Source organism: Siphateles boraxobius, unplaced genomic scaffold, assembly GCF_051911475.1.
Source record: "Siphateles boraxobius isolate OS27281-9 unplaced genomic scaffold, OSU_SipBor_1 12, whole genome shotgun sequence".
Lineage (NCBI taxonomy): Eukaryota > Metazoa > Chordata > Actinopteri > Cypriniformes > Leuciscidae > Siphateles > Siphateles boraxobius.
In genome coordinates, this window is record NW_027508722.1 from 20,373,868 (window position 1) to 20,392,867 (window position 19,000).

General features: G+C 36.7%; 3 protein-coding genes across 4 annotated transcripts; all 3 read right to left on the reverse strand.

The window, feature by feature from the left end:
- Nucleotides 1–1,680, reverse strand: s100t (S100 calcium binding protein T). The gene is made up of 3 exons (XM_077204900.1): nt 1,528–1,680; nt 614–776; nt 1–533 (listed from the first exon to the last, which is right to left on the reverse strand). Exons 1-3 carry the CDS (start codon nt 1,605–1,607, stop codon nt 357–359), a joined length of 420 nt encoding a protein of 139 aa, XP_077061015.1. The 5' UTR covers nt 1,608–1,680; the 3' UTR covers nt 1–356.
- Nucleotides 1,681–3,251: 1,571 nt separating this feature from the next.
- Nucleotides 3,252–11,506, reverse strand: LOC143721111 (protein S100-A13). Its single transcript, XM_077211296.1, has 3 exons — nt 11,265–11,506; nt 5,726–5,853; nt 3,252–4,696 (listed from the first exon to the last, which is right to left on the reverse strand). Exons 2-3 carry the CDS (start codon nt 5,843–5,845, stop codon nt 4,529–4,531), a joined length of 288 nt encoding a protein of 95 aa, XP_077067411.1. The 5' UTR covers nt 5,846–5,853; nt 11,265–11,506; the 3' UTR covers nt 3,252–4,528.
- Nucleotides 11,507–14,235: 2,729 nt separating this feature from the next.
- LOC143720969 (uncharacterized) lies at nt 14,236–18,719 on the reverse strand. Of its 2 annotated transcripts, XM_077210973.1 has the most exons (4): nt 16,116–18,719; nt 15,760–15,968; nt 14,535–14,643; nt 14,236–14,415 (listed from the first exon to the last, which is right to left on the reverse strand). In XM_077210973.1, the coding sequence occupies exons 1-4, from the start codon at nt 18,642–18,644 to the stop codon at nt 14,404–14,406; spliced, it is 2,859 nt and encodes a 952-aa protein (XP_077067088.1). In that variant the 5' UTR covers nt 18,645–18,719; the 3' UTR covers nt 14,236–14,403. The 2 variants fall into 2 exon arrangements, 1 of the variants encoding a protein (XP_077067088.1); XR_013196662.1 differs by lacking the exon at nt 14,236–14,415 and having other exon boundaries at nt 14,627–14,643; nt 15,760–15,879.
- Nucleotides 18,720–19,000: the final 281 nt, after the last annotated feature.

Consider the following 19,000-nt stretch of genomic DNA (forward strand, 5'->3'; position numbering starts at 1 on the left):
TTTATTTCTTTTAAATCTGCAGTTTATTGTAATATGGAGAGATTATTTTAAAATGAACAACTCCAATTGTTAAAAAAACAAAATAAAGGAAGAAACACATATTCACATATTCAACAAAGACCATCTCTCAATCTCATTCCTTATGCTTTTATTTCAAATAGGGGTTGGAAACATGTTGCGCCTCGTGATGGAGCATTTTGTGAACCCAGGGTTGCACTGAAGGTGGATGAAGAGATGATGTGGAACTTTTTTCAGTAAGCAAGATTCATACACACAAATATTCCCTTTCTCCCCCCATTTCCCCCTCATCATCATTCACTGGTCATGTGTTGGCTTTTGTTCAGAGGAATTCAGCTCTACTCTTTCTTGTCACTCTTCTTTTCATCCTTATCGTGATACTCGAGGAAGAAGTCATTGCAGGCGACGGTGAGGGCGCCCACGAGGATGACGAACTCTGTGAAGTCCACCTCACCGTCATTGTTTGAATCCAGGTCTCCCATAACTTTATCTACCGCGTCCTTATCCTGTGCATTCTGTGGAGCAAGAGAGATGCAGATAAAGATTATTAGAAACATTTGACTTTCGCAACGAAAACAAAACTCGTTCTCCTCACCCCAAGGTAGTTTCCCAGCTCCTGCGTTAGCATCTCTTTGAGTTCCTGCCTACTGAGAGTATATTTGTCGCCCTCATTCCCAGAGTACTTGTGGAACGTCTGGATCATCAGCTGCATGGCGTTCTCCAGAGTGGAGGCATTCTCTGAGTTTAGAGCGGACATTCTGGAGAAAAACATTTATAGGTCACTGTAGCAAGTGACTGTATTTAGACTTATGAAATGCACTTAACGATGCACAAAAGGTTTTCTTTAGGGGGAGTATTTTTGGGTCGTGTTAAAAATTTAAAAGCATGAGGCAGGCTTATTTCCTTCGACCGCAACAGTAAAAACATTGCAAAAGAAGCAGTAATATATTCTCGGCATAAAATGCAATGACTTCCCCTTCCAGATCATCCTACAAGGGGCTTAACTTAACTACAGAAGGGAAATGTGACTCGCCAGATAAGAGTGAAATCCTAAACTGGAGAACACACTCCGAACCTGGGGAGGAAGTTACTCGGCCAAGTTTAATCCGAGCCAATCTCAGTGCCCACACACACATATAACACTGCCCTGGGTTTGAGCTGTGCCCTGTCCTGATGGATGAACTGATAAATATATTGGGTTGGGTTGGAAAAAAATAACTTGAGAGGAGAAGAAAACGCTCCTCAGATACTTCTACAGAGATAAGTCACAAACCATGCAAAATTTGAAGATTGAAGCCTCAGAAAAGAAATTTAAAACATAGCTGATTTTTATGCCAAACTTTTATTTAGCACACGGTTTTCTTTGTGCAAAAGACGCCAAGGTCTTTATTTACCAGTCTGGTCCAAAAACTCAAAAGGAGCATCAGACAGCTCAAAAGCTATCTAGGATAAAGCACTAAAATTCACAATTATAATCTGTTCTTCTATCCATCCTTTGCTTTCCCTTACCTTGCTGTTAGATGATTGCTGCTCTTCTGTTCCTTAAGGAGAGATGAATGCTGGTGAAGACAGGAGGCGATGACCAGCATCTTATATACCTACTTGGTCCTCCTCCCATTATACCTTACACTCCTCCCTCCCTCCTTCCATCCATCCTTCATTTATTTCACCTATTTCCAACCTTTTGTTTTTTCTGTTTACACATGCACAATGTTAAGGGAAAAATACAAAAACAGAGTTGCATAAAAGAGTAAATGTGATGTTGCCACTCAGTGACGTAATTGAAAGAGCGAAGGTTTTCTGCTTTAGATGGTAACGTGAGCAATTGAAAACAAGCCAGATACTCTGTTTTGTTATGTTGATTTACTTTCCTTCTTATCTAATGGAACAACATGAAATTCATGTGTGTAAACATGCCCTGAAGACCTGGACTTTTCTAAAAGACGAGCTTTTGGGTAAATAGATATGTTTGATCCTAAAGGTTAGTTATATGTTCTGGTGCTTGTCACATTAAACTTTTAGAGACGTGATAGTTCGGCACCCCAAACTAAATCATTTATCTCCTGTAATTGATGACTTAGACACAAACATCGCTGTCCCACACAACAGTCAGCTCTAGAAATACTACAGTATTTGCAGTTATGCTGTAAAATATGGTTTATACATTCTAAATATATAATCATTTATATGTTTTATTATGTCAAATTTGGCACTAAAATAAAATACATAAAATACACATGTGTATGTTAGTATGTAAGTCTATAATTAGAATGAATGTAAAAGCAATGTACATGTTAGTATGTAAGTCTATAAATAGAATGAATGTAAAAGCAATTATATATAAGATTATAGAAGTACCCCCCCCCCCCTTATTTTTTTATTATAAAATAATAAAATGTATTAACATAATGGCATATGCCATAAGATGAAATGGGGTCAGGTGCCTGAGGACTGATTATGTTACAGGCCAACCAAGGATACATGGCACAAATGTGGTTACTGCCCAAAGGGTCCTTAGAGGTGCTGATTTACTCGCAGGTGTGTGTGTGTGTGTGTGTGTGTGTGTGTGTGTGTGTGTGTGTGTGTGTGTGTGTGTGTGTGTGTGTGTGTGTGTGTGTGTGTGTGTGTGTGTGTGTGTGTGTGTGTGTGTGTGTGTGTGTGCGCGCGCGTGTGTGTGTGTGTGTGTGTGTGTGCGCGCGTGTGTGTGTGTGTGTGTGTGTGTGTGTGTGTGTGTGTGTGTGTGTGTGTGTGTGTGTTGAGAGAGCATCTGACTACATGTGGTCCTGCCACACCTGATACTGTTGCAAAGGTGTTAATTCATCATTAAGCAAACAGTGTCCATACACATATGGCAGCCAACTGAAAACACACATACACACACACACACACACACACACACTTTTACATGGTGTTTACAGGGACCTTCCATAGGAGTAATGGTTTTTGTACTGTATACCTTTCATCACAGAAATCTAAACACTGTTTAGTATGTTTTTGGTTTACGAGAACACAGGAACCATGTTTACATTGTAATACCCATGTCATTATATACATTTGTGTCTTCATAAAACACAATTCACACATACACAATTCCGCATATAAGAGCATACACGCACGAATGGGCAAATTTAAAGAAAACTAACACATTAAAACATGTATTCATGCTAGGGCATAGGTTGAACATAAAGCATGATGTTTAGCTATTACATGTCTGTAAATGACTTAAATTACTATTTTGTTATTATTTCCATATTTTTATTGAAAGATTATACAAAACATTAATCCAGTAGTGTAACATGTTCTATTTTACCCCATGTTTCTTCCAAATAGACAAAGCTGACGAGTAAATCTATAAATGCAGTATGGCTTAAATTCTTATGCCTTGTTTTGTTTATCTAGCAAGCATAAAAAGCACTAATAATTGCGTAAAAACACAATTAAAGGTAGGGTAGGCAATTTCGGAAAGGCTAGCAATAGCAGGTTAGCTTTGAAAGCATAAGATCCCACCCTCTCTTCGGAGTGTCTCCAAAGCCACGTCTCCTCCAAAAATACATGAATGCATACAGCCAGAGCAGAGTCTGCGAAGCATCACGAGAGATGGCTTTAAATGTCCTCATGTCTCAAAGCACATAACATTACAATAATAATGAACATAAACAACTTAAATAGCTCTGACTTGTACCACCTGATTGCTGCAGATTAATTTTGAATCCCTTAAAGAACGCAGCATAAGCTCGTTGTTTTGATGAGGTGTGATGTCTACGTGGGCAGAGTGTGTGGAGGTATGCAAATACATACATTTACAGACAGTTATGGCATCCTGTTATTGCATTTGGAACAAATGCAATGATTGGACGAATATTTTTTGGTCCTGAGACTTCCTCAGAAGATATATGTACATTTTTAATATTTATTTATTTGATTATTTATCTTTTTTTTTTATTGCTAACAAAAAGTGTTTATGAAAAACATTACGTACCCTACCTTTTAATCCTTTATGAGTCTTGAAATGAAAACCTGTTACATGGAATTTAGGCAAAAACAAGGGGGAAAAAAGCAGGAACTTGTACAATTTTTTTTTAGCATTTGTATTGGCCAAAGGTTATTGTTTCATAATTTCATAAAATGTGAATACATGTAAACAGTATTATAATTTCAATGTAATATGTTTAAAATGTAAAAGCCTTTCATATCGTTGTAGTTTAATAGCAGATCGTATAGTGCATTAGAGAGAGACCGGGGCTAGTTGTTACACTGGGGAGTCACAAGGGCTCAACTATGTGGTTTTGAGTCAAAAGTACAGTTAAACATTTGTTTTTTTATGTATTTCATATATTGTAATTTCACACAATTTATTAATACATTGTGTGTTGGCCAAAACACACAGACTTTTACAATTTAGTAAGTAAAAAGTGTGACAACTAGCCCTATTCTCCCTTATTTACCACAATTACTAGTGTAATACTCCAGCATTACAAATAATTTGTAGTGTCAGTGTAATCAACTGTCATCAGTGTTTTGGGGCGTCTTCTGGACCACTGGCTGCGGTTTTCTGTTCACTTATTGAGTTCGCCAGGTAGCCAACCAGCGTCATGTACTCCTGGAAACTGACTTTCCCATCCTGGTTGTCATCCAGTCCTTTCATCATATCCTTCACTGCTGAGGAACTGTCAGTGTCCTGAAAGAGACAGATAGAATGTGTGAATCCCTCAACTATTAAGCGTTACTCAAACGAGCTTAGCCCAGTCAGGAATGGACACGCGTAATGAGGCATAGCAGGGGCGGACTTAGTGATTTGGCGGCCTTAAGCAAATTCCAGGTATGGGCCCTAACACACCAACTGTGCCCTTTTACTTTTGTAAAAATTATTTAGCTTTCTCTCTCTCTCATAGTTTGTATGGGGTCTATGGGACCGTGTAGCTAAATTCAGTAAATAATTTGTCAACCTGATGTTGTTCTAAAGCCGTATTCCTTTTTTTTATAGATCACAAAAGAATAATACCTATGAGCCTGATTTATATTTATACTTTCTTTTCTGAGGTGAATATCTCTCTGAGAGGGTACAAATAATGTAGAGTAAGCTATATCTCAGTCTAATAACTTAAAACTAAACATTTAATCGTTTTGTTATTTGTAATAATTTTGTTATTCGTAATGAATTTACGTGCAGGCCCTGTTCGAGAATCAAAACACTGAGGGTGCTTCTGAAATCAGTGAGGGTGACATATAGTTATGTCCACGTCTAGTTTTGACATTTATATGCGGATGTCATTCCTGACGCTTTTCAGCATGTACGTGGCTGTTGGTCCTCTTAGCAGCATGAAAAACAAGGCTTTTATTCAAATTCTGAATGGATTATATATAACCTATAAAGTCCCCAAAGAGAGCTCCTTTTATAATCAATAAAAATCTCACAAAGTTCCATTGTTTGTTACAATGAGATGATTTGAGGGCACACAGAACTCAGCACTGAACAAAAACTTTTTTTCACGAGCGGTGAGTGGATTCTAACTTATACACCTCTGATTGGCAATTGCGTTCAAGAAATCCACAGATTTGTCTGTGAAGGCAAAAAGATGATTACATTTTTTTATTAACATTTTTAACATGGAATCTTTAATATGGACATGTTATGTGTCAACTAAATGGAGCAAAATTAGAGATTTGTTAAAAACATCTGGTCAAATGTAGGAACTCAGCTCCTTACACTCAGGACATTGCCCAGCTGACTCTGGACTAACTTCTGGAAGTTCTTGCCACCCAGAGTCTCCTTTCCCCGTGCTGAAGACAGGTACTGCATAACAACTGTTTTAATGGCACCCTCCATATCTGTAACTGTACAAAGGTGAGGACAACATACGTAAATATACAGAACACAAACTGATTCACTTTTCATCCTCTGACAATATGTGTACCTCATGGGATAATTCCAGGGGTACTTGGAGATATTTTGATCTAGCTTTGTTAAACCTAGCCTGTAAAACAGTAGAGTGACTTATTATATTATATTATATTATATTATATTATATTATATTATATTATATTATATTATATTATATTATATTATATTATATTATATTATATTTTTATTTTTCAAACCACTTGTTCTAATCAGGGTTGTAGGAATACATTTTGGTCGGATGGCCAGTTCATCACAAATAATATAATGTAGTAAAAATGTAGGCTACATAAGTAAAAAATTAATAGATATATAACTTTCACTACACTTTATAATTGCCTGCCATAAAAGCCATCTGATGTTCTTCTCATTATCATTAGTAAAAATAATGGCTTTTACTTGTTTCATTTACCCAGCGGGCACCTTGATATCAATCTGAAAGTTAGTCATGACTTGATCAAGATGCTGTATATCATTTTAAGGTCAGTTTGGAAGGCAATTTCTTCCAGTAGTAATTAGGCTCTTATGAATTAATTTTGGTTCCATTACTTGAAGTACATGAGGTTTCTGATTTAGGCCACATTTACACAAATTCAGTTAAAAAGGTTTTAGTTAAAAATGGTGTTGTGTTGTTTTCATAGTTACTCATTTGTTAATTGATTAATCTCCCTTCACTGAGTGGCCGTTTACTCTACAACGTTTTCAACTAAAAATGGAAAAAAAATTATGCATTTTGCCCATTCATTTACATGACAACGTTTTGGGGGCCTGAAAATGCAAAATTTTGAAAGCGGCGACATCACGCATATAAGTTTTTCTTTAAAAAATGCTAGCCTTGCATTCATTATGCAGAATTTTTGTCATTTCCGTGGATACGTGTGAACGGGATTGTTTTGACAACTTTGTTGTCTGTACGCGAAAAACACAAAGGAAAAACCAGCTGGGATAACAAAAATGAAGGGCAGGTACTGGAAAATGAGTGACCTGAGGAGAGGGATGATGCTAGAATAATTAAAGAGCATGAAGACGGGAGGCGAGAGAAAGGAGCAGAGGAGGAGTGTGTAGAGCAGTAGAGACAATGGAACCTGTGATCTTTAACAGACATTCAATACACAGGCTCACATTACCATTGGGGTTGCCTGCTACGTGTCTGTTACACTCTCTCTATCTCATCCAACAACAAAAATACACAAAAGCCCATACACACTCTTACAGGCCTTTCCTCTTGGATGAGTACCCCTTTAAACCTTTCCTTACAAACACACAAAGTGAAGCAATATAGTGTATCCAACTGCATTTCATATTCTTGTACTGTATAAGATCCCATCGCATATTTGACACTAACAAATAATTAATGATCTAATTTGGGTTTTCCATCCAGTGACATTTAGCTGGTTAGTGCATAACAAACACAAGGTACAGTACAGTAAAACACCAATGAAGGCCACAATCCCACCAAATACACCAAATACAAAAAAAAAAAGCATTTTTATGTTATGGACGATAATGGTATTGAATTTCTGTACAGGTTTGTCTGATACAAATAAATGCCTAAAAAGGAATAATTTTAAATACAAGTAATTTACACATCACACCATTATAATGTGCAGTATGAAATTGGTATTCATTTTGAGACCTGCTAAAGATTACAATTTTATTAAATTATTAGTGTTTTTACAGACTAGCTTAGAGAGTGTGACAGCAAATGAAATCTAAATGTAAAAATAACAACGCACAAAAAAAATAAATATAGAAAAAAACTCTAATATTTGATAACTAATATTGTACCTATATCGTGCATTCCTAGTTTTTTTTTTCTGTACTACAAAACTAAATGGGTAGGCAAAAAATCAGATTTTTGCAACCTGACTGAACAAGACCTGCATTTTTCTTTGAGACGAGCTACAACGCTCACATGCACACACAAAATGAATGTGATTTTAATGTGGGTGTGACGTATGGGTAATTCTATAGGCCAGCCCTTTCAAGTAAATCTTCCATCTGACAGACGTCACACCTGAATACTTACACTACACCACTAACATTAGTACATTACACTACTGCCCTGCCGTCTACCCAATTACCGATGGACCTCTATTAACCTAATTAGACAGAGAAGCCTGGGCAGGGCTTGGGTGAAAATGACTGGAGGTAGACCTGGCGAAATTTGCTGAATATAATGGTTATTATTCCCTTCTCTTCTGAGCAACCAAGGTGGCATTGCATTACTGTAGTTACAGACATAGAAAGACAGATTCTTTGTATGAATAAGGTCATGCATGTGGCTGTAAGAATCTGCTGTTTGCTGCAGAGAGAAGCGTCTTTGTCTTTAAATATGTTGTCATTGTTCTAAATGGGACGCTATTCATTAGGAGTGATACTCAAGCTCAGACTGGGACAGACGAAGAAAGAAGCATCGGGCAGGATGATGGATAGGTGCTCCTAGTGATTAGTCCCAAAGGACCTAAACAAACTGTCATGTAATGAGATGCTGTGAAATTCAGAAGTCAACAAAACTCATTTAGCCTTGCAAAACATGCCAGCTGCCAAAAGGAAAAGAGCACTAAAAGCATCCTGGAAAGCACTGCAACAGACTTCAGACTTCAGTGAGTGCCATAAAATTCTCAACACAATAGCTCCATATCTGGGGAGCAGCTAATTTTATTATTAAATTTGATTAAATTCAGAAGCGTGACAGTTGTGTAGCTTTTCCACTAATAAGTTACTTTAGCAAAAGTATAGTGCAACTAAATGCTGAGCTGAAGGAATAAACAAACTGTCTCATATATAGTTTGATTCATTACTGCGACTCGATTTGTCCTAAACGTTCCTCCCTTATTTTTGCAGTGCTGGATTCTGATGGATGCAGTTAAGTCTGATTCATTAGTGAATCGATTTGTTCAGAAGTTTCATGTAAATTAACAGATTTACAAAAATTACTATTCGACTCACATGCAAATTTTACTTCTATTTCTAAATTTACCTGTTCAAGTTTTAGGTGACAATTTATTTTAAGGTGACCTAGTTACACGTTACTACGTGTAGTAATAACAGTAAATTATGCACAATTACAAGTAACTAACGCTAAACCCAACCCTAACCGTAACTCTATAGTAAGTACATGTAGTTGATAATATTACTCAGTACTTATTTAAATAAGTACAGTGTAACTACATCACCTTAAAATAAAGTGTAACCCAAGTTTAATATTGTTAATTGTAATTGAGGGTTCATTCATTTAAAATCACTCATTGTGTTTATGCCAGAAAAAAATGTGGCTATGATTACATTATAAATTGCATAATAAATATCATAATTGGTAGACATATTTTTTATTTAAAAATAAGCCCCTTTAACTGTTGGTTGTATCAGCAGTAGCTTGACTGAAGTGTAGCTACTTCAAATTATTTAGCTTGTAGCTTGGCAAGCAACACTTTCAAAGTAGCTTCCCCAAATTGCTCTGTGGTGACACTGTGAATAGCAACAGTCTTTAGTCAGTATTGACAATATTTCACTTTGTGCATTTGAAATAATACTTTGAAGAATGGACGTATAGTCTGCTCAATAGGTTCAACATATTTACACCAGATAGGCTATACAACATTACAACCAATTGAACGGACTGTTTGTTTTCATTTTTCAATAAATAAATAAATACGGCATCTACCCTTAATAAGGTAAATGGGGAGATTTGTTTGCTCACTGGGGAAAATAAAAATACAATAGTGGCAAAATGAAGTCTCAATTATGCTTTCCTCTCAGTTTTCTTTATTGAACTGCATTCCATTCTTGCTCCTCTAGATGTCCCTCCAGGCTACTGGTTTACCCTTGTTTCCTGATGGTGACTAAAACATGCCAAACTTGCATCAGTAATTGAAAATGTAAAGAGGGAGGATTAGAAAGTGAGTTTTTAAAGTGAGAAATTAAAGTGACTGTTCACATTTATCATGCTCAGCTCACAAAACACATACACTACGTGTGCAGGCATTTCTATTCTTGTTCTTGCACTGGCATAGGCTGGTCTATAGTTAGGCTATAGCTATCACACTTAACTCATTGCCCTAACATGACTGGAATGATCTGATTCCTAAAATAACTGAGCGGAAACAGGACACATCATAGACCTAATATATATATATATATATATATATATATATATATATATATATATATATATATATATATATATATATATATATATTCTAATAAATGTTCTTTAAAAAATGCATAGATGTAAAGTATACTTGGGTAGGCCTAATTGTAGCTACTTTATTACTAAAGTGTTATATTAGAGAATTTATACTTAATAGGCTACGTAATATTAATAATATTTTTCTACAGGCCTACTGTGAAGTGATTGATTTGGAGCAACGCGTGAGAGTAATTTTGGAGTAGACTGTCCAAAAAATGACAATGTTCATTATTTTTTTCATTAAGTGGTGGTGTTTTTCCAGTGTATGCCTAAATGTTGAAGCCCTCTATCCGTGAGGTGTAAATAATTTCCTTATCGTGTAATAGGCTGTCAGCACTTGAATGCAACGTTGAGGAAGTTGTCTCGAGCTCTGGCCTATCGGACAGCTCCCCCCATCGCTGTCTTATTCATTATTAACGCCGTTCTGGTGGCCGTGTCGCCGCTGACACATTGAGGTCGTGCTTCGTCCGGTTGAGGTGATCGAGAGCCTTTCCACCAAACGATCGTAAGGTCGACTGCATTGCTTATCCCCGCAAACGACGCATAATAATGAGCGAATCTATTCACCTCACGCAGAGGATTTGCGGCAGAAGCCGCGCGCGCGCGCTCCGAGAAAACACTCTGAATTAATAAAAGGCTGGTTTCTGGTTTCTTACTTGGTGTAAAGGGAGAAGGGCTTGCGTTACATCTATAGGGAATTGGATCGGCTACATTTAAGACACCGGACAAGTGAGCCTACGATCGCGCGTAAGGACTGAAATATTTAGGCATGAGTAGGAGGATTAAACGGAAAGTGACACATTTGCACTGGGCACGAAACCTTATTTATGGAATCCTGTTCACTTGATGCCAAAGTTCTGTATTCGTGTCTTCCAACCAGCTAACAGACCAGTTTTACAAGCTGAAAAATGCCCCAAACTTACCTAAAACAAGCGAACACACCAGGCTGAGAGACCAAACTACGACCAGAAAACCACTTTAGGCTATTTTTAGCAAAGGTATCAAGACAAATTAAGTTAAATAAATGATGAATATTCTAAACACAGAAACAGATGTGTTATAATACCCACAAAGCTATCCCATTTTATTCTAAACCGACTTAGTATTATCAAATAAAACAATAGAGTTTGTCCTCGATAAAATAGGAATGCTTACCTAGTTTTGCAACAAAACTTTACTTCTTCAGATTCTTGCCTCTTCTAAGTTAAGCCAGTACAATGCCTATAAAATGCCTCTTCTGTGAATTCCAATCTTCCCAGTTGCTTTTTTTCCCATCAAATCACTGGGCGTATACCCAGAACTTTATGGGTGGGGAAAACAGGATATATTACTCAAGAGAGGTGATGTGTGGACATAACTCCCCTTAAAGCGTAGTCTACTATTGTCATAACTTAGCTGGAAAATGAGGTGAGAGGTGAGAAGAGGGTTTAGGAAGTGAATAATACCACTTCAATCGGATTTTTTGTTAGGTTGGTTTTAATGGTTGGTACCTACCACATTTTCTGCTTTCTGGTTTATGTTCTGTTCCAACTGCATGACCCATGTCTAAATGACCTGAGAGAATGTGTTCCTATCACAAGTAGGAGCATGTATCTGGTTGTTGCACAAAGGCTTAGTGAGACACTAGCATTGTGAGATCATCATAGCCACACCTTGAAAGTTTAGTCAGATACCGTTTTCCAAGTTTTCAGCCAACATGCTTTGCCACATTCATCAAAATATACATTTAAGAAGTCTTCTTTACCGGGTAACTTTCTTTCTTTCATAGCCTATATGTTTGTGAGGGAGGGAGGAAGAGAGAAAGAATGCGGCTATGTGCGAGAGAAAGCACAGCATACCAGAACACAATTATCAGGAACATGTGCTTTCCAATTACCAAGACAAAACCCTCACAGTCTAGTGATTCTCCTCCACCCTGTTCTCTAAGCCTGTTTGGTGTATGCAACATTAATGTAGGTTTTGTTTGCCTTTGAGTAGTATTGTTTGCCATAATTATGGTACTACAATACAACATAATTTCTAGCTGTCACTGCATTAAAACTTTAATTACAATGCAAAATGTCAAAAGTCAAAAGTATATATATATATATATATATATATATATATATATATATATATATAGTATAAAACATTATTTTATATTTTACCCATTATACTTTTAAATATAAACTAAATATATCATGCCAGTGAACACCAGACCTTCTGTATCTGCTTAGAATAGTAGGTTAACCTATCAAAAATATTTTTTCCCCAGTATAAGATCTTTAATACAACATGGGTAGCACTTCTTACAGTTAGAAAACACATATCAGGATATACTAACTACCACCATTCTAAAAACACGGGTAGCACCATGGGTTGTATTTTGGGATTAAGATAAATCTTGAAAGGCATAACATGTAAAATCTATCCCTATATCAGGCAGAAAATGCTGTGTTAAAACCACGAGTAGCACATGTTGCAGGACACACCCAAATCTTAATCCTACCTCTATATGAACTGTATCGCATTGGAATTGCAAAAATGAAATAATAGTAGAAATAATCATATAACGTAACCTGTAAATATATTTTGAAGGCAATCTTTTATTTACATTTTATTAGGCATTCGTTTAGTTAATATTTTCTATCAGTTGTCAAGGTAGTAAAGAAGGTTGCTCAACTTCATAGGCGTATCTTCAGAAACAAATGTATTGTGCAAGCACAGATGTTAAAAGAACATCTCAAGAGACTGATGGTTTCAGAACTGGTTTGCAGATTAGCTTCAATCGGTGGTGACATCATGAAACGATGGACTGATAGATTAGGGGGTTTTGACAGATTCTGATGCAGGCGTGCATTCCGGCTACATTCCGGCTCTGATCAGCTTGAAATAGTTATGTGTTTGTGTTATCTGCTGAACAGAGCTCAGACTGATCAGTTAAGTGGCAATTAAACAAAGACAGCTGTTGATGTTTCAAGCACATGTGGTTTTATAAATCTCATATAAAATGTCACTGATGTAAAGACTTAAAATATAAACTGAGCTATTTAACATGCCAATTCTGTGCTAGGAGATAGAATATGCGGTTCTAAAATACTATTATGTCAATGGAAATTCCCCATAAAAACTCTCTGTGTAACAATTTTTTTTTTTTTGCTATTGCAGTAAAAAAAAGAGCACATCTTTTGAGTGCAGCCTTTGAAAATGAAACTGAAGTTCTATAAAGAAATTCATTCATAGGTACAATTTATGTTTGTCTAAAACACTAATTTCAAGCATTTTTTGACTAGTGTAAAAATGAACACACTCTCTTAACAAAAGGTTATTTATTGGCATCTATGGTTCCATGAAGAACCCTTAACATCCATTAAACCTTTCTATTGCACAAAAGGTTGTTTATTGTGAAAAAAAGTTTTTTTAGATTATTAAAATGCTCTTTAAACTAAGAAAAATGGCATCATTGTGAAAACCCCCCTTTGGAACCTTTTATTTTAAGAGTGTTTAAACGAACATTCATAATTGGAACTGAAAATATGTTTTCTATGCTGAATTAACATGTAGCACCATATACAATGTGGTTTTGCACTTGAGTGTTTATGAACTCTAACATGTTTTTCCTAGCCCATCTCTGTCGTTCCTCCTAGATATTTATAATAGCAAGATAGGTACATAATGGCACAGATGAGGAAAACAACTTTAAGTGACAATGACAATAAAGTTATTTGGGTAACACTTTATAAGGTTCATTAGTTAAAATTAGTTAACTACCTTAGTCAACATGAACTAAGAATGAACAATACTTCTTCAGCATTTATTAATCTTAGTTAATATTAATTTCAACATTTACTAATACACTATTAAAATCAAAGGTTGTATTTGTTAACATTAGTTAATGCATTGTGAACTAAAATGAACAAACAGCTGTACTTTTATTAACTAATATTAACAAAGATTAAATACTGTAACAAATATATTGTTAATAGTTAGTTAATGTTAGTTAATACATTAACTAATGTTAATTAATGAACCTTATTGTAAAGTGTTACCGTTATTTGCAAGAATATCTCTTCTGTTGTAACTTGCGAAAGCTGCACTCTGTGTAGAATGTAAATTTATGTGTAGACATTGATGAAAAAGATTGTGATAAGAGCAATTTATTCATTTTATTAATAGTTCATATTATAATTTAACAACGTCATATACTATATATATATATCAAGTCAATATACTCATGAATTAACACTGAAGCATAACATGATCACAGTCCTTTTGTTCACTCAATAAGTAGGAACGCACCAGATGTTTAACAGTTTCAAGAAGCATCCTGTAAAACAGTTAAGATATTATTTCAAATATATTTTTTAACACCTGTAACATGATTCTTTTTTGAAGCTTCAGTTTGTATGTTTGTTATATTATAGTCATGACATCATTCAGACTCACCGTGTCTTCTTCTGCAATGTTCCTCCTTAAACGATCCCAGAAGTGAACTCTGTCAGCTTCATCCTCTGGCCAGTCCAGATATGTGCGGGATCTCACCAGTCTGGCCAAACTATGGAAAATAGTGACAAATGTCTTATACAATTTATAACATGAGAAAATGAGTCTATTTTAAAGAAATACATAAAATAAGAAACAACGGAGTGAGATGGTGTAAGATGTCCCCCCCTCCTTTTATTTTCCTCTTGACCATATCACTAAAACTCATCTCAAACCATTTATTGAATTATTATGATATTATTAAATTGAATTTTTAATCTGAACTACATTAGTAAATTTGACATTATTAAAAGCTCTTTTCAAATAAATACATTAGTTAAATTCATTGATTAGCATATATACTGCATAAAAAAAAGAAAAGAAAAAAAAAGATGCCAGCTATGATAAGTTTACAATAATTATACGATCAAAACACACACACACACACACACACACACACACACACACACACACACACACACACACACACACACACACACACACACACACACACACACACACACACACACACACACACAGTTTTTGACATTTCAAAAAGTAACAAATCCTTCCCTCGCGGGCCTTTATGAATGGAATGTGAAGAATGCTTCAGTACACATAGAAAAGCTATAAGGCCATCTAGTGGCAAGAGTCATGAAATATCATGTTATATAATTTTTTTCCAAAAGAGGTTGGCAAAGACACCAAATGTAAGATATTTTGAGCTGAATTAAAAGGGTTATGCACAAAATTGTTGAAAGAATGTTTAAAGTTGAAAGAATGTGAAGAATGTGATTAAATTATTTTTTATTTACTATTTTATTGATAAAATAGTTGTAAACAAATAATAATTCAAAGGTAAATACAATGATAAATAAAAAAATCTCCCAAAAAATTGCATTAAAGAAATTAGGGAAAATAAGGATTTGTTACAAAGTGTGAGGGAAGGATGAGGGTAACAAATATATACTGTAACAAATGTATTGTTCATCATTAGTTCATGTTAATGCATTAACTAATGCATACAAATGAGACCTTTTTGTAAAGTGTTACCAATTTCTTTTTTATCGACTTTTGAGTGTATATTGGCTGATCCATTGTCACCCTGTACGTCCTAAACTAATCTCTAAATATGTTGCAGTTTCACACATTGTTCTTAAGGGGGCATCATCCATCTTCCCCTACTTACCGATGGAAAGCAGATAGCTCAAAAGGAGAGATGTGTTCGAGGAAGATGAGGATGAGTCTGTGTTTCTGCTCTTCCAGCTGTCGGTGTGTGGCCACTCGCATCTCCAGACTGCACCAGTCACTACGCAGATACAGGCGGCTGATCAAACACACAGTGCACTGACTGTTGTAGATACTCTCGGTGATGTTGTCCATGATATCTTTACCCACCTACAAGATGTTGCACAAGATTTTTTGCACAAGATAATTCTTATTAAAAGCAGGTGCCTCAACAACTACTTCTGTTTTTTTATTTTTTATTTTATAGCATTTAAATTCACTAGATCACATAGAACATCATTTCATTTATAACCTCACCTCAAAGTCTCTGTTGTGCAAACAGAGCCTCAGTCTCGGGTTCCCTTGTTCCTCCAGCCGAGGAGCCATCTCTCCCAGAACCCAGGCCTCATCTCGGCTACAGAAAGACACAAAGGCATCGTACTGCATCTCCTCTATCACTTCGACTCTTCTGCTTCTAAGCCACTGCCTACCAAACCTTCTCTCCACCCACCCTCTCAGGCGGAAGAAGAGGACTGTGAAAGGCCAGCGAGCAAAGTGATATCCAACGACTGCCGACAGCAGAAGACAAACGCTGGCAGCTGTGGCTACATAGCAAGTGTATTGTAAATTAGTCTGACACAGCTTCTCCATGGTCGCCAAGAAGTTGAGTTTCTTATAGAGCCATACACAATTCTGCTTCTGCAAGTAGATAACCTGGACTTTTTCCGTGCTCTCCGCCCAATCAAGAATCCAGCCATTTTCACAACTGCACTGGAAATCCACTCTGTCAAGAACAAACGTTGTTAGCGCTGGCAAAACTTCAAACACACCATCAATCAAGACCAGAGGACTGTCGCTGTAGAGACGCAACAGCTGCAGAGATGTCAGGTCTTGAAACATAAACTCGGTCAGGACGCTGAGATGGCAGTTTACCAACACCAGGGTTTGGAGTTGCGTTAGGTTCCTGAAGACACTTCCAGCTTCTATATAATTCAAGAAGTTCAAGTCGATGAGCTTGAGACGCTTGAGACGGTGCAGTGAATTGATTTTGCTGTAACTGACATCTGCTCTTTCAGATTCTACTAAGAACTCAAAAGATTCCAGGTTTGGGAAATTAGGTGCCATGAAGTCATTCTTGCATATGAAAAATGTGCAATTCACTTTCAGCTCTCGAACTGCTGTGAAAACAGTACTATTGCAGTCCCCAAAATCCAGCCTGTCTCCACTGAGTTCCAGAAGAAACGTTCCCTCGGGCTGTGGTGTACTTCCCAGGAAAAAAGTTGTTCCATAATTTGCATCGATACTTAGTCGTTGTATTTTCGGGGGAAACCCATAAAAAATCCTATTTAGATGCAACTCATAAACATACTCCAATCTACCAAATGACAGTTCACGAAGCTCCTGCTGGTCCCGAAATGTTCCGTCCTCAATAGTCTCAATGATGTTATTATCGATAAGCAGGACCTCCAAAGCCTGAAGGGTTCTGAAATCTTTTGCAGTAAGCTGCGAGATCTTGTTCGAGTCAAGCTTGAGAATCTTGAGGTGATGCAAACCACGAAATGCATTCAGCTGTAGGGTTTTTATGGTATTTTTACTGAGAAAGAGCTGCTCGAGAAGAGGCATACAAGCAAACTGGTCTCCGGCAATATATGTAATTGAATTTCCGGTAAGGTCTAGCGAGGTTAAGGACGACACAGTCCCGTTCACAGCAACACAGAATGGTGCTTCTGTCAACTTCATTCGGACCATTTGCAGTGCTTGCATACCTGTGTTTCCTGTCCAGAAACTGAAGTCCAGGTAGTCAACTTCCAATTTGCTGATGAATAACTTGGTCAATGTTCTCCCACAATCCCTAAAGTGCTTTGCCGACAATCTGTCTGTTGATATAAAAATGAGACTGAGGGACTGAAGATGAAGGTTGGACACAAGATGACACAAATCTTTGAAGTTTGTTGAGAATTTTTTTACTGGAGTCCCTGTCAAACTCAACTCACTGACCATTCCAATCCCAGACTCCCGAATACTATCCAGAGATTGGCCTGCGAACTCCAGAAAAAGGCTGGAAAGGTTCTGGAACACAACTAATGAGTTTGCTTGAATGAATTTGATACTGTTCCCTATTAGGTAAAGGTTTTGAATCCCAGAAAGAACAGTCACAGGCCAGGTCTTTGATCCCCCAGGACATTCTTTGGTCTCAATCGTTGAAATCCCGCTGTCTATCACATTCAGGTCCTTCAGATGGGACATTCCAACCGGAAGATAACAGAAAATATCACTGAGGTCCAGTGAACAAGTTCTGGTAATGTCTAGTTTGATTACACTAACCAATGGATCAAAAATATTGATGGATACATTGGCTAAATTCAGACCTTCCAGTGTCAACTCCTCCAAATTAGTCAAACCAGCAAATGCAAGACTTTCCATGGCAATGGACCTGCAAATTTGATCACTGATAAGCAGCCTCAGATACTTCAGATTGGGGAGTCCTGAAAAGGCACCAGATTGAACATTCTCAAGGCTTTCACCAACTATTTGAAGGACCTCCAAAGAAGGTAAGTGTGAAAAGGAATTGGCAGGAATGCTTGCTATATCGCTGATGATACAAAGGGATCTAACCTCAAGGCCTACCTCCGACAGATCAGTGCGCAGGTCTATAATATTGCAGTCTGTGTATGGACCCCTTCCTGGTCGATGGTTGCAGTACGGAGTCCTGGGCATGTCTCTGAGGAGATGCTCCTCGCTGGTTATGCAGTGTTTAGTTATAAGAGTAAAAACAACATTGCAGATACTTAAACCTAGTGCAAATCTCCACCAGATGCTCAAGCAATTCAAGTCAGTCACACCCATTTTAGAGCAACTTTAAGCAAACCTGTTCCTATGCTTCTTCTTTGCAGAGGTTTTTCATTCACGTTTAACCTCACACTGTACTGTCAAGACTTTGCATGAACTATTATTTCCCTCACTTCCTCTGTTCACTCTTAAAAAAATAATTTGAAGCCCTGCCTCTTTGCCGTGTTACTTTTTTTGTCATGGAACCACCAGTTTGTCTTAATAATTCTTAAATGGGACATTTCTTTAAACTGTTCCATCAAACTAACTTAAGAAAAAAAGTAAAATACAGATGAAAAAAAAAATCACTCAATTTTTTCAATAAGGACACTGATTTCTGTATGAATTATTAACAAAATATTCAACAAAAAATT